Genomic DNA, 16,234 nt, shown 5'->3' with positions numbered 1-16,234 from the left:
TTCCTTTTAAGCAATACCAGTTGCCTGGCAGCCCTGCTGATCTCTCTGGCTGCAGTAGTGTCTGAATCACACACCTGAAACAAGCATGCAGCTAATCCAGTCACACTTCAGTCAGAGCACCTGATCTGCTGCATGCTTGTTCAGGGGCTATGGCTTAATGTATTAGAGGCAGAGGATCAGCAGGGCAGCCAGGCAATGTGCATTTTTTTTAAAAGGAAATAAATATAGCCGCCTTTATATCCCTTTCGGATCAGTTGTGCTTTAACCGCTCTCACAACGCTGTTAGGCCTCGTTCACATCTAATGTCGTAATCGGAAACAATTTGCAATTTTGTGCGCTTTTTTTTCCCCTCCCGATGCTCCACTGCGTGCTGCGTTTTTGGTAACAGCGCTTTTCCCGAGCGGTTTTGTCATTCTCTCCCTGACATAAGTCAGGAAGTGAACTCTTTGACAAGGAAAATAATAAATACAATGAATTCTTAAAAACGTGAACGCAATCACCGCATAAAGCAGTTTTGTGAGCGTTTTGCGCTCTTCCTATACCTTCCATTATAGCAAAAACGCCCCCAAACTAGTACAGGCACCTCTTTGCTGAACGCACAGCGGACACAACATGCAAATCGCCTGCGCTGGAAAAAAGGGTAAAACGCCCCTCGTGTGAAGTAGCCCTCAGTAGATTTATACCTCCCGCTCGCGTGTGATTGGTTAAAGTGTGGGTCCGTTTTAGGTCACTATACATTGGAGTTGTGATCGAGTGACAGAACAGGCGATTTTTAAAGGGAAAAAGAAAGTCCTCAAACAATATTACGTGAATTGAGAAGTAATTAATCGAAGCCCCACCCACTAGTTGCAATTTTGCAATTGTAGATTTTGCCCAAATGATTGTCTTTCGATCACTCAATGTTGAAATGAGATGGACGTTAATCCTCACTGGCAGAAACAGTAAATCGATCTTCAGTCCATCAGAAGCATCCAATCGAAACTTTCTATCCTTCACGATGGTCAGAATTCCGATTGCTCGATATCGCTTATCATCAATCGAACAGCCAAAAGTGTATTTGATTTAACCCTCGATTCAACAATCAAACCTAAATGTCATTTGAACACATGAATTGATGTGTATGCCTAGCTGACCTGTAGCCAAGCATTCGCTCTGGGATGGAGTTATGCGCAGGTGATGGTAACCGGCGAGGAACCGTCCCACACAACTGCCACTAAAGCGTGATGGAATATCTCACGGCTGAGACTCACGAGAGGTCGGAAAGTTTCACTAAAATGTGGGACTTCTGGGATATAAACGATGAAAGTTATGGGGGATAACTTCCTAACGAGGTAATATCAACGGACAAGGGGCATATATCCAGACTGGAACTATTACCGGAGGGCGATGATGAATAACACAAACAAAACAAACACAGAACATTTATATCGCGCTTTTCTCCTGGCGGACTCAAAGCGCCAGAGCTGCAGCCACTAGGACGCGCTCTATAGGCAGTAGCAGTGTTAGGGAGTCTTGCCCAAGGTCTCCTACTGAATAGGTGCTGGCTTACTGAACAGGCAGAGCCAAGATTCGAACCCAGGTCTCCTGTGTCAGTCAGAGCCCTTAACCATTACACTATCCAGCCACAGGGAGGATAAGTGCTTTTTTCTTTTCTTTTGTTTTCTTTCTTTGTCCTTATTTCTTTTTCCTCTTCTTCTCTTCTGTTTTGTTAGATGTTTATGGTATTGGCCATGTTGACTTTTACAAGCTGTTTTGATGATGGAAGCTGATATTTAGTTTTGCTAATTGTGTTCTTGGTCTTCATATCACTGTTTTGGTCTAGCTGATAGTTATATTTACTTCTGCTAAGTCATTTAGATCTAGTGGATTTAGTGTTGTGTGACAACTGTATTTACCTGGATGGTGGATCTGCCTGTGTTTGTGTGTGTTAAAGTTTAACATTTCTTCAATAAAAATGAATTACAAAAGAAATAAACATTGATGTGAGATTCATCCGGTTTGGTATTCCAGCTGGTGTGGCCCTTATTAGAGTTTGGGGGCGTTTCCACGCTGTAGTGCAAAGGTCAGGCCTCTGGCCGCCATTCCCTGTGTATCCATGACCGTGTGCGTACGGCGAGACCTTCGGGGGGGGGGGGTTACCTGGAATACGCAGATCACGCCGCGCGTTTACCTGACAAAGCTTTACAGACGTGTTATAAAGATAAAATCCCCTCCAGGGTTCTCTGCCCAGCCTTTCTCTTCTCACATCAGGAATGATAAGAGAGACCTATTTACTGACACTTCCAGTATCTCTCATTCACCTTGTACACACGCCTCATTCTCATCCACTTTAATTGATTGCTCGGAGGACAGATTTGGAAACGAGCACTGTACAGACACACTGCTAGGCATTCTCTAGATGAACCAATCGGAATCCATGCTTCTTCTCACAGCGGAATCCTCATTGGTTTCTCGGGACATCAGCTTTTGGTTACTTTTTCTCTATATGGGTCCGCATGGATCAGCCCTTTAGCACTCCTGTCGCTGTTCTTCTTTGTTACTTTTGTATCCAGTTGTGGAGCGTCAATCGTGTGCCAATCCATTCTAGGAATGCTGTGTGTGGCATTCAGGTCAGAGTCCGGCTGCTACCGAGAGGCTGAGATCTTTCACCGTCTTATCTCGGTGGAGTTTGCCCGGCAGATACAGACGTGGCTCTGAAGGCCGCTTCTGTCCAAGAATCTCTGAAGTTATCTGTTCCTTCCAAGAATCCCATATACTAGTGTGTGTGTGTGTGTGTGTGTGTGTGTGTGTGTGTGTGTGTGTATATCTCATGTGTGTTTGTGTATTGCGTGTGTGTGTGTATATATGTGGGACACATGCCACGTGTTTGTAAATGACATTTTATATAGCGCCACAGAATATGTTGCTGCTTTATAACTTAAAGTGTAACTGTCGGGCATACAATCAAAATTCTATTCTTTATTTTTATCTGGTAAACAAGTAATAAGGATGCTAACCAGGCAATCCAAAAGTTACACATCACTATTACTTTTCTTGTTTATAAATGATCCTTCCCCAGTTTACCTGACTCTTATTTGGTACGTTGCCACACAAAGGAAGTTGCAGAGCATGCTGGGTTGTCTGCTTCTTTATTTCTCCTCAGACTTAACTAATGTGCAGAAGCAAAAAAGGACTTTGTGCGGCAATGCACCAAATAAGAGTCAGGTAAACTGGGGAATGATCATTTATAAACAAGAAAAGTAATAGAGATGTGTAACTTTTGGCTTGCCTGATTAGCATCCTTATTACTTGTTTACCAGATAAAAATAAAGAATTGATTTTTGATTTTATGCCCGACAGTTACACTTTTTAATATATTGAGAGGCTGTGCTAGCAAATGACGGCTACTAGCTGCCAGGCTAGCGATACTTAGTGATTAGCCGTTGGGTTGGGCATTCAGTAGGAGTCATATTTTGGATGTATACATTTATTGTTGTCTGTCATTGGCTGCATCGGCTGTAGATTGCTGCAGCAGATGATGATGCTATAGAAGTAATAATAATATTGCTGTTTTCTTGCGTTTTTACAGGATCAGCCAACGGATGCGAGAAAACCTCGTTCGTCTTCCTGCGGCAGGAGCTGCCGGTGAGGCTGGCCAACATCATGCGAGAGATCTACATCCTGCCGGACCCCCTGCTGGGGACCCCCTCAGTGCAGCTGGTCCAGAGCTGGTGAGTGCTGCGCTTGCATTCCTCAGTCAATCCGCAGCCGCACAATCGTGGGGGAACTGCAGCAGCCAATCACAGGTCTCGATTACTGCGCTGGGCAATGACCAGCTGCTAAGCCGCCATAACAGGCGTGCACAGGGGCCTCGAGCGATCATGGGGTCAGAGGGGGGTTGGTGGGCATTTTACACAAAGTACTTACCTCTGCCCATCCCCTGCAGCAAGCATATGTCACACTAACGAGCGGTGGTCAATGACATGCAAAACATTCCGAGTTGATGCAAAATTTTCTAGCATATGTACACAGTTTGATAATGGATAGTGATCAGTAATCAATAATGGCTGATACAGGGATATCAGCTCAGAGATATCACACGGGGCACTGTGAGGAGGTGATCAGTAATCAATAATGGTGGATACAGGGATATCAGCTCAGAGATATCACACGGGGCACTGTGAGGAGGTGATCAGTAATCAATAATGGCTGATACAGGGATATCAGCTCAGAGAGATCACACGGGGCACTGTGACAAGGTGATCAGTAATCAATAATGGCGGATACAGGGATATCAGCTCAGAGAGATCACACGGGGCACTGTGACAAGGTGATCAGTAATCAATAATGGCGGATACAGGGATATCAGCTCAGAGAGATCACACGGGGCACTGTGACAAGGTGATCAGTGATCAATAATGGCGGATACAGGGATATCAGCTCAGAGAGATCACACGGGGCACTGTGACGAGGTGATCAGTAATCAATAATGGCGGATACAGGGATATCAGCTCAGAGAGATCACACGGGGCACTGTGACGAGGTGATCAGTAATCAATAATGGTGGATACAGGGATATCAGCTCAGAGAGATCACACGGGGCACTGTGACGAGGTGATCAGTAATCAATAATGGCGGATACAGGGATATCAGCTCAGAGAGATCACACGGGGCACTGTGAGGAGGTGATCAGTAATCAATAATGGCGGATACAGGGATATCAGCTAAGAGAGCTCACACGGGGCACTGTGAGGAGGTGATCAGTAATCAATAATGGTGGATACAGGGATATCAGCTCAGAGAGATCACACGGGGCACTGTGACGAGGTGATCAGTAATCAATAATGGTGGATACAGGGATATCAGCTCAGAGAGATCACACGGGGCACTGTGACGAGGTGATCAGTAATCAATAATGGCGGATACAGGGATATCAGCTCAGAGAGATCACACGGGGCACTGTGACAAGGTGATCAGTAATCAATAATGGCGGATACAGGGATATCAGCTCAGAGAGATCACACGGGGCACTGTGAGGAGGTGATCAGTAATCAATAATGGTGGATACAGGGATATCAGCTCAGAGATATCACACGGGGCACTGTGACAAGGTGATCAGTAATCAATAATGGCGGATACAGGGATATCAGCTCAGAGAGATCACACGGGGCACTGTGACAAGGTGATCAGTAATCAATAATGGCTGATACAGGGATATCAGCTCAGAGAGATCACACGGGGCACTGTGACAAGGTGATCAGTAATCAATAATGGCGGATACAGGGATATCAGCTCAGAGAGATCACACGGGGCACTGTGAGGAGGTGATCAGTAATCAATAATGGCGGATACAGGGATATCAGCTCAGACATAACACACGGGGTGCTGTGAGGAGGTGATCAGTAATCAATAATGGCGGATACAGGGATATCAGCTCAGAGACATCACACGGGGCACTGTGAGGAGGTGATCAGTAATCAATAATGGCTGATACAGGGATATCAGCTCAGAGAGATCACACGGGGCACTGTGACAAGGTGATCAGTAATCAATAATGGCGGATACAGGGATATCAGCTCAGAGATATCACACGGGGCACTGTGAGGAGGCGATCAGTAATCAATAATGGCTGATACAGGGATATCAGCTCAGAGATATCACACGGGGCACTGTGACGAGGTGATCAGTAATCAATAATGGCGGATACAGGGATATCAGCTCAGAGACATCACACGGGGCACTGTGACAAGGTGATCAGTAATCAATAATGGTGGATACAGGGATATCAGTTCAGAGACATCACACGGGGCACTGTGACAAGGTGATCAGTAATCAATAATGGCGGATACAGGGATATCAGCTCAGAGAGATCACACGGGGTGCTGTGACGAGGTAATCAGTAATCAATAATGGTGGATACAGGGATATCAGCTCAGAGAGATCACACGGGGCACTGTGAGGAGGTGATCAGTAATCAATAATGGCTGATACAGGGATATAAGCTCAGAGAGATCACACGGGGCACTGTGACAAGGTGATCAGTAATCAATAATGGTGGATACAGGGATATCAGCTCAGAGAGATCACACGGGGTGCTGTGACGAGGTGATCAGTAATCAATAATGGCTGATACAGGGATATCAGCTCAGAGAGATCACACGGGGCACTGTGAGGAGGTGATCAGTAATCAATAATGGTGGATACAGGGATATCAGCTCAGAGAGATCACACGGGGCACTGTGAGGAGGTGATCAGTAATCAATAATGGTGGATACAGGGATATCAGCTCAGAGAGATCACACGGGGTGCTGTGACGAGGTGATCAGTAATAAATAATGGCTGATACAGGGATATCAGCTCAGAGATATCACACGGGGTGCTGTGACGAGGTGATCAGTAATCAATAATGGTGGATACAGGGATATCAGCTCAGAGAGATCACACGGGGCACTGTGACAAGGTGATCAGTAATCAATAATGGTGGATACAGGGATATCAGCTCAGAGAGATCACACGGGGCACTGTGAGGAGGTGATCAGTAATCAATAATGGCGGATACAGGGATATCAGCTCAGAGCTATCACACGGGGCACTGTGATAAGGTGATCAGTAATCAATAATAGTGGATACAGGGATATCAGCTCAGAGAGATCACACGGGGCACTGTGAGGAGGTGATCAGTAATCAATAATGGCTGATACAGGGATATCAGCTCAGAGATATCACACGCGGCACTGTGAGGAGGTGATCAGTAATCAATAATGGTGGATACAGGGATATCAGCTCAGAGAGATCACACGGGGCACTGTGAGGAGGTGATCAGTAATCAATAATGATGGATACAGGGATATCAGCTCAGAGATATCACACGGGGCACTGTGAGGAGGTGATCAGTAATCAATAATGGTGGATACAGGGATATCAGCTCAGAGATATCACACGGGGCACTGTGAGGAGGTGATCAGTAATCAATAATGGCGGATACAGGGATATCAGCTCAGAGAGATCACACGGGGCACTGTGACAAGGTGATCAGTAATCAATAATGGTGGATACAGGGATATCAGCTCAGAGACATCACACGGGGCACTGTGACGAGGTGATCAGTAATCAATGGCGGATACAGGGATATCAGCTCAGAGAGATCACACGGGGCACTGTGAGGAGGTGATCAGTAATCAATAATGGTGGATACAGGGATATCAGCTCAGAGACATCACACAGGGCACTGTGACAAGGTGATCAGTAATCAATAATGGTGGATACAGGGATATCAGCTCAGAGAGATCACACGGGGCACTGTGAGGAGGTGATCAGTAATCAATAATGGCGGATACAGGGATATCAGCTCAAACATAACACACTGGGTGCTGTGACAAGGTGATCAATATTGGCGGATACAGGGGTATCCTCTCAGAGATATCACACAGAACACAAGGTGATTAGTAATCAATGTGGGGGGGGGGGGGGTATTGATTATCTGCCACGCCCGCTCTGTGCACACCCAGGAAGGCGTCCGGCCTGCTGATGACTCATGCAGGTATATGTATAGGATTGCTGGGCAGAGGGTGATTCCTGGTCACTGAGCAGTGGGGGGTGGGGGTGATTCCTGGTCACTGAGCAGTGGGGGGTGGGGGTGATTCCTGGTCACTGAGCAGTGGGGGGTGGGGGTGATTCCTGGTCACTGAGCAGTGGGGGTGGGGGCGATTCCTGGTCACTGAGCAGTGGGGGTGGGGGCGATTCCTGGTCACTGAGCAGTGGGGGTGGGGGCGATTCCTGGTCACTGAGCAGTGGGGGTGGGGGCGATTCCTGGTCACTGAGCAGTGGGGGTGGGGGCGATTCCTGGTCACTGAGCAGTGGGGGTGGGGGTGATTCCTGGTCACTGAGCAGTGGGGGCGATTCCTGGTCACTGAGCAGTGGGGGCGATTCCTGGTCACTGAGCAGTGGGGGGTGGGGGTGATTCCTGGTCACTGAGCAGTGGGGGGTGGGGGTGATTCCTGGTCACTGAGCAGTGGGGGGGGGCGTTTCCTCCTGCGGGGATCTCTTATTGGATGACCTGATCCGCCCCAGAAGCTCTCCTGTAATGCGGATGGCTGCTTCTTACACAACACCTCTGAGTATAATCTGCTAATAGGGATAGATTTAATGTTTGACCTGCAGAGTCCCGTCACACAGATGCTCCCAGCTCCAGACCTTCTGACCTGCTGGTTACTCATTACATGTTAGGGCTGCTGCACAGCAAGAGCATGGAGTGTAGCAATCACCCCTGCAACCCCCGCCACCACAGGGGGGCCTTCCTCCTCCCTCTCCCCAACCACAAGTGCAGCCAATTAGCAAATAAACCTCCCTGTTGGCTCACAAATCCGTGTGCAGGAACGTGTGTAATGGTTTCCTGCTTCCAGCCGAACACTTCCTGCTGCCATTCGCCGGTTCTCGATCACGTGACCCGCATGGGGTTTAGGGAGCAAAGGGACCCCATGCTATCATTTTTTTTGCTGTGACAAGGTGATCAATATTGGCGGATACAGGGGTATCCTCTCAGAGATATCACACAGAACACAAGGTGATTAGTAATCAATGTGGGGGGGGGGGGGTATTGATTATCTGCCACGCCCGCTCTGTGCACACCCAGGAAGGCGTCCGGCCTGCTGATGACTCATGCAGGTATATGTATAGGATTGCTGGGCAGAGGGTGATTCCTGGTCACTGAGCAGTGGGGGGTGGGGGTGATTCCTGGTCACTGAGCAGTGGGGGGTGGGGGTGATTCCTGGTCACTGAGCAGTGGGGGGTGGGGGTGATTCCTGGTCACTGAGCAGTGGGGGTGGGGGCGATTCCTGGTCACTGAGCAGTGGGGGTGGGGGCGATTCCTGGTCACTGAGCAGTGGGGGTGGGGGCGATTCCTGGTCACTGAGCAGTGGGGGTGGGGGCGATTCCTGGTCACTGAGCAGTGGGGGTGGGGGCGATTCCTGGTCACTGAGCAGTGGGGGTGGGGGCGATTCCTGGTCACTGAGCAGTGGGGGTGGGGGTGATTCCTGGTCACTGAGCAGTGGGGGCGATTCCTGGTCACTGAGCAGTGGGGGCGATTCCTGGTCACTGAGCAGTGGGGGGTGGGGGTGATTCCTGGTCACTGAGCAGTGGGGGGTGGGGGTGATTCCTGGTCACTGAGCAGTGGGGGGGGCGTTTCCTCCCGCGGGGATCTCTTATTGGATGACCTGATCCGCCCCAGAAGCTCTCCTGTAATGCGGATGGCTGCTTCTTACACAACACCTCTGAGTATAATCTGCTAATAGGGATAGATTTAATGTTTGACCTGCAGAGTCCCGTCACACAGATGCTCCCAGCTCCAGACCTTCTGACCTGCTGGTTACTCATTACATGTTAGGGCTGCTGCACAGCAAGAGCATGGAGTGTAGCAATCACCCCTGCAACCCCCGCCACCACAGGGGGGCCTTCCTCCTCCCTCTCCCCAACCACAAGTGCAGCCAATTAGCAAATAAACCTCCCTGTTGGCTCACAAATCCGTGTGCAGGAACGTGTGTAATGGTTTCCTGCTTCCAGCCGAACACTTCCTGCTGCCATTCGCCGGTTCTCGATCACGTGACCCGCATGGGGTTTAGGGAGCAAAGGGACCCCATGCTATCATTTTTGCAGGGGCCCCTATTAAGCCTAGTTCTTTGAAAAGGGCTTGGATAACATTCTCCTATAAGGGGGTTCCCACAGCGGCATTGTGATTGTTATAAAATTGCAAACACGCTGCATGTAGTTGTGGATCTTAAAGAGACTCCGTAACAAAAATTGCATCCTGTTTTTTATCATCCTACAAGTTCCAAAATCTATTCTAATGTGTTCTGGCTTACTGCAGCACGTTCTACTATCACCATCTCTGTAATAAATCAATGTATCTTTTCCCTGTCAGACTTGTCAGCCTGTGTCTGGAAGGCTGCCAAGTTCTTCAGTGTTGTGGTTCTGCTATGAACTCCCCCTTCCAGGCCCCTCTATGCACACTGCCTGTGTGTTATTTAGGATTAGAGCAGCTTCTCTCTTCTCTCTTATCTTTTACAAGCTGGATAAATCGTCCTCTGAGCTGGCTGGGCTTTTACATACTGAAGAATTACAGACAAGGGCAAAGCTGTTTGCAGGAAGAAACAAGCAGCCTGACACTTCAGTGCATGAGAACTGCAGGGGAAAGAAACACACAAATGTTCTCTTGAGATTCAAAAGGAATGCTGTATACAGCCTGCTTGTGTATGGATGTATTTTCTATGTGTGGACATGCTGTACATCAACCTACTTCCTGTTTTGGTGGCCATTTTGTTTGTTTATAAACAAACTTTTGAAAACTGTTTTTAACCACTTTTAATGCGGCGAGGAGCGGCGAAATTGTGTCAGAGGGTAATAGGAGATGTCCCCTAACGCACTGGTATGTTTACTTTTGTGCGATTTTAACAATACACATTCTCTTTAAAGCACACCTGAAGTGAGAGGGATATTGAGGCTGCCATATTTATTTCCTTTTCAGCAATACCAGTTGCCTGGCTGTCCTGCTGATCCTCTGCCTCTAATACTTTTATCCATAGCCCCTGAACAAGCATGCAACAGATCAGGTGCTCTGAAGTGAGGCTGGATTAACGGCATGCTTGTTTCAGGTGTGTGTCAGATACTACTGCAGCCAAAGACCAGAAAAAAATAGCCAGGCAACTGGTATTGTTTATAGGACAACTGAAATGAGAAATATATGGAGGCTGCCATATTAATTTCCTTTTACACAATACCAGTTGCCTGGCAGTCCTGTTGATCTCTCTGGCTGCAGTAGTGTCTGAATAATGCCAGAAACAAGCATGCAGCTAATCTTGTCTGATTTGATAATAATGTCAGAAACACCTGATCTGCTGCATGCTTGTTCAGGGGCTATGGCTGAAAGTATTAGAGGCAGAGGATTAGCAGGACTGCCAGGTAACTGGTATTGTTTAACAGTAAATAAATCAGAATCATGTTTATTTCGCCAAGAACGACTGGGTGGTACCCGGTGTCACAGGAGCCCTCGTGGCTGACCGCACTTAGCCTTCTAAACGGTGCCAGCGCACAGATCGTGCGAACTCTGGTCGCAGTCAATGCGCAGGAACCGTTAAGAATTAGCCGCAGACAACTCAGAAGGGAGCCTGTGAGACACGGGTAATTACAACGTCACCTACTGGTTCATGGGATCTGCCACCACCTCTGTTTCCTGAGACAGAGGAACTCACTAACTGACTGACTAATCCTGCGAATAAAACGGTTAAACACACGATATTCTGTCTAGCCAACAACAAACAAACAGTAGCGTATCTTCAGAGACCCGGGATCATTTCTGTGTGTGCTGATAAGCAGGGTAGCGGAAAGTGAATGACTTGGAGAAAGTCGTTTATTCACGCAATATAAATAATTAATATATACAGACAATTATGAAAATCAACAATTATGAAAACAGTAATAGCCAGTATGAAAAATAAAAGAAGGGAGAAAAATACTTAGTTCCTGGAAAGATGTCCTTATTGTGGGAAGAATCATAAAGTCCTTGGTTTCAAAGTCCAGAGTTCAGAGTTCAGACCAGGTGGATGCCAGCATATCCTCAAGCTGGCATCTGATGAGTGCAAGATGGTTCAGTGTGGAGGACCCAGCCCGCCTGCTGGCTCTGTGCTTTTGATGAAGCTGGTTTGGGGGTGTGGCAATGCCAGCCCCCTCTGAGCTACCAGCAAATGACAGTTCATTCCCTCTGAGAGATTTTAGAGCTAAACTTATGAATTGCTGTAACTCCTGAACCATACACGTTACATTTAGGGGGGTAACAGCTTCATACTTGGAGGAAAATACAGATTAATATGACACCTGACATGGCTAGTGCATCAGATCAGGGTCCTGAGTAGATTCATACCTGGGTGGTAGGGGCCCCGGGCCCCTCTCGACTGGTATCAAGAGATCCAGCATGACCCTACGGATCCAATGATACCGCTCTCATAACCACCCTATTTATTGTATTCTGTAAATGGGCAAAAGATTATATTGTACATTCATTTCTTCCTGCTAAGGCCGGAGTCAGCCTGACTGGAGTCCAGCTGTGTCTGCTTCTTGTCTATGAAAAGGCCCTGTTGGCTCCTTCAATTAACATCTGAATGTGAAATCTGCTTAGACAACTTTGAGTTTACACCTCTGGCTTGATCAGCAGTCACAGGGCCAGTCTTCCTGCCAGCTGCTTGTCACCTTATACCTGATGGATGGGCCATCAGCACAGCTTGAAGCCAGGGACTCTCTGGGCCCAGGCTCATTAGCATATCAAAAGAGCCATCCTGCAGTTAAGGTGATGCTATTCCTCTGCTAAGAAAGGACTGCAGACCTCCTACACACTCAATCCAGATTCTATCGATTTGAAGCGCAATCGACGCAGAGAATCGAGTGCGATCGCTTTTCTTCACGAGCGGTTCCAGGACGCGCCTGCGTCCCCGCAATCGTCCGTGACACCCGGAATTAAGCTTGGCATACAGGGCTGAAAAACCACAGTACACAAAATATATATACAATACAGAACACAATACAAATACAATTACGCCACTCCAATACAACATTTAGCCCTACGCTGCAATAGATCCAACAGGAACGATTTCGCAATGTTACCCCAGGTTTTCTCCAGATTGCGTAAGCTGCATCAATACAGTCAAGTTCTGTCAAAACTTGCTTGTGAGGGTAACTATCAGCGGGTGTGGGGAGTGTGTGAAGAGAGTTCAGAGAGTTGACAGCAGAGGGGAAGAAGACGTTCCTGTGCCTTGAGGTCCTGGTGGCAATGGACCTGAACCTCCGGCCTGAACCGAGTCACTGTAAAAGCATCCTCCTTATCCCTCTCACTTTAGGTGTGCTTTAGCAGTTGTCTTATAGCGTATATGCCCAGCCTTATAGGTTACCAGGCTGGCCTGGCACCTCCGGAGCTCTGCCCTCCCTTTCTGGAGTGAACTCCTTGCGTGACGGACTGAGTAACCTCTGATAATCGCACGGCCTCTGAACACTGGAGCCGGTTTGTGTATCTGACTTGGCACGAGGGTGGCAGAACACTCTGTTCCCATTCACTTCCTTATCTGAAGGGTTTCAGCTGAACTGGGTCAGATCCAGGGAAACTCTGCCACCTGCAGAGGAGGACGCAGCGGGTGCCGTGCCAAGGGGGGGTGAGAGGAGAAATGTTCCACCCAGTGCCACAACTGCTGCCGCTGACGTAATATTACCATATGTTACAACTTGTGTCATTCAGGAGTAATGTGACCTTACATGGCCCAGTGTCTGGCACAGATTTCTTCTTCATATAAATATATTTTATATTAATTTCACATTCAAAAGTTTTTTTATAAAAATAAAAAAAGTTTTTGTTTTTTGAAAAGTAGAAAAAAAAATGGTGAAATGCCTGCTGTATTAATTCATAGACGCTCCTCTCCTCTGCATCTGCCTGCTCACTCCTGCTCCCATTCCCTGAAACACCTGTTTAATCACATGGGCCTGCTGGTAGCAAAGTGATTGGTCTGACCAAGCCACACCTCCCGCGTACATCCAAAACGGGTGCAGCGGAAATTTGGGCAGCGGGAATAGTATAGTATGGCTAAAATTACCAACACGATTACCAAAATTCTACTTCACCACTAGGCAGGGGTAACAGCGATTAGTAAAAAGTATCAGCAAATTTTATTTCCACACAGAGCCCTCCCTCCACCCCCCCCCCCCCCCTTTACACACACCCCTTCCCCCCCCGCACCTAACACTAACCAACCCCCCCATCCACTGATCCCTAACCAACCCCCTTCCCCCCCTACACACACGCTAACCAACCCCCCCCCCTAACCACTGATCCCTAACTGACACACACACACACCTAACAATAACCAACCCCCCAACCACCGATCCCTAACTGACAACATCCCCCCCCCCCCTGTACAAACACACCTGAACCTAACAATAACCAACCACCGATCCCTAAATGAGTATCTACTCCCCCAACTGCATTGCGCCTATAAACACTAGAGACGGTTATTTATGGCCGCAGTTTGTATGGCTGGTGGCCCCACATTTTCCATGTATAGCTTGCTGTAGATCTCTCTTCCTCGGCATTGAATTGCGTCTCCTCTCCTCCAGGTACGTGCAGAGCCTGATGGAGCTGATAGACTTTGTGGAGAAGAACCCGGAGGACCAGAGGGTGCTCTCTGAGTAAGTGTCGTGTTGTGAAAGTTTAAGGTAAACTGATGTGTAATTATCATTGTTGTCCCCGCCGGAGGCAGACGAGGAAATGTCACCACACTTTGTCACAACAATGGCCCAAGGATTCTATCCGTTCACAGAGAACGCGGGGATTGTTGACACAACACCGCAGAGATTTGTTTCAGTTTAGACCTTCCTGCCAAGGTGAACGCAGCCCTTATTATTCAAATGTCAATTATGGCTGTTTACTTCAAAGCCAAGTTCACCTTCCCGACAAAACAATCACCGGCCTTGCTGGGGGCGGATTTACCGGAGGGCGATGGGAGGGAATAATGCTGCGGAGCTGGCATGGAGCAATGGCCTCGATTTTCTACGGCCCGAGACCCGCCTGCAGCGATTTTACTCTCTCATTCGCTTGACTGAGAATCGCAGCAAAATTGCCACGATTTTTCAAAATTGATTGGGAGAGCGTTTTTCAAAATGCAAAACGCTGGCCAGTTGTTTTTTAGATTATGTAGTCTTTTATTTGGCCTTGTAGTTCTGGCGGGTGTTAATTGTTCAAAGTTATGTCATAAATTGGTCGTTTCTTTCATATGAAACGTTTATCGGTCTTCTCTGTGCTGAATTTGCAGTAACATTGGTTGTTAGATGGTTAGAGTTATGGCATAAATCGGTCGCCTCTATCATATAAAACATTTGTGAGTATTTTCTGCGCTGAGTTTGCTGTAACGGTGGTTGTTGGATGTTCAAAATTATGGCATACATCAGTCGCCTCTTTCATAATAAACGTTTTGTCGGTATTTTCTGCGCTGAATCTGCACTAACGATGGTTGTTTGACGTTCAGCTTTACAGAGACTCTGGTGAACATTCGGAACCGGCACAACAACGTGGTTCCCACCATGGCGCAGGGGGTGATTGAGTATAAAGAAGCGTTTGGCGTGGACCCCGTGACCAACCAGAATGTCCAGTACTTCTTGGATCGCTTCTACATGAGCCGGATCTCCATCCGAATGCTGATTAACCAGCACAGTAAGTGACCGGGGCTGACCCCCATTCCCAGCGCTGAGCACGTGTTGTCCTAGTGACAGCGGTGTGATTCATGCCCCCGTTTGCCAAGCCACAGACCTTCCGTGCTAACTGGAGCAATACATTGATCAGTTGATCTGTCTGATGTCTTACATAGACCTTAAAGGGGACCTGAAGTGAGAGTGATATGAAGGCTGCCATATATATTTCCTGTTAAACAATGCAGATTGCCTGGCTGTCCTGCTGGTTCTCTCTCTAATCCTTTTAGCCATAGCCCCTGAACAAGCATGCAACAGATCAGGTGACTGAAGTGTGACAAGATTTTCTGCATGCTTGTTTCTGGTGTGTGATTCAGACAGCAGGGCTTCCAGGGAACTGGTATTGTTAACAGGAAATAAATATGGCAGCCTCCATATCCCTCTCAATTCAGGCCTGCTTTAAACTTTTATTTAGTCTGGTTGTCTTGTGCAGCTGCTGATGTCCCACAATAGAGATAGTGGATTTGTGTTTTGAGTTGATGCAAATCCTATGTTAATTAATGCAAATATATGCATCTTGGATGTAGAGCAATAAATTGCAGTAGCAGATTTCCACCCAGCAGACTCCGCTGAATCCCGATTCCTGTAGTAGTAGTCGGAATTATTTGCAACTCACTGACCATCCCGAATAATGAGGGAGTTGCAGGAACTTCCTCCCGCCGCTATCCAGGCACAGGAAGTGCAGCCATGTGGTGGTGTTTCAGCCACGTCTGTGGTAGAAAGCAGCCGATGTCAGTGCAGCAAAGAAACACGAGGCCTTATTCAGCTCACCTCGGCCCATATGCAATTCATGTTTTCTCTGGCGTCTAAAATACTTTTTAGCACTCTGTGAAAAAGTACCAAAAAAGTAGCTGAAAAAGTCCCGTCAATTTATTCTGAGTACTTTTCTGCTTGTTGGTGGCCTAAAGGGCATTTTATTAAGAAGGTGTAAAAATATCACCCAGGAGAAACCACCAGAGAAAAGGTGAATTGCATATGAGCC

At 47.6% G+C, this 16,234-nt stretch overlaps 1 protein-coding gene across 1 annotated transcript in view; it reads left to right on the top strand.

Annotated features, from left to right (window-relative positions):
* Positions 1 to 16,234, top strand: part of PDK4 (pyruvate dehydrogenase kinase 4) — a 57,018-nt gene that overhangs the window by 14,306 nt on the left and 26,478 nt on the right. Inside the window, exons 3-5 of the mRNA XM_068235050.1 lie at positions 3,569 to 3,710; positions 14,125 to 14,196; positions 15,033 to 15,217. Coding sequence (XP_068091151.1) covers positions 3,569 to 3,710; positions 14,125 to 14,196; positions 15,033 to 15,217 — 399 coding nt within the window. The remainder of the gene's footprint in view (positions 1 to 3,568; positions 3,711 to 14,124; positions 14,197 to 15,032; positions 15,218 to 16,234) is intronic.

Source organism: Hyperolius riggenbachi, chromosome 5 (assembly GCF_040937935.1).
Source record: "Hyperolius riggenbachi isolate aHypRig1 chromosome 5, aHypRig1.pri, whole genome shotgun sequence".
In the NCBI taxonomy this organism is placed as follows: domain Eukaryota; kingdom Metazoa; phylum Chordata; class Amphibia; order Anura; family Hyperoliidae; genus Hyperolius; species Hyperolius riggenbachi.
This window is presented reverse-complemented; position numbering and strand designations above follow the sequence as displayed.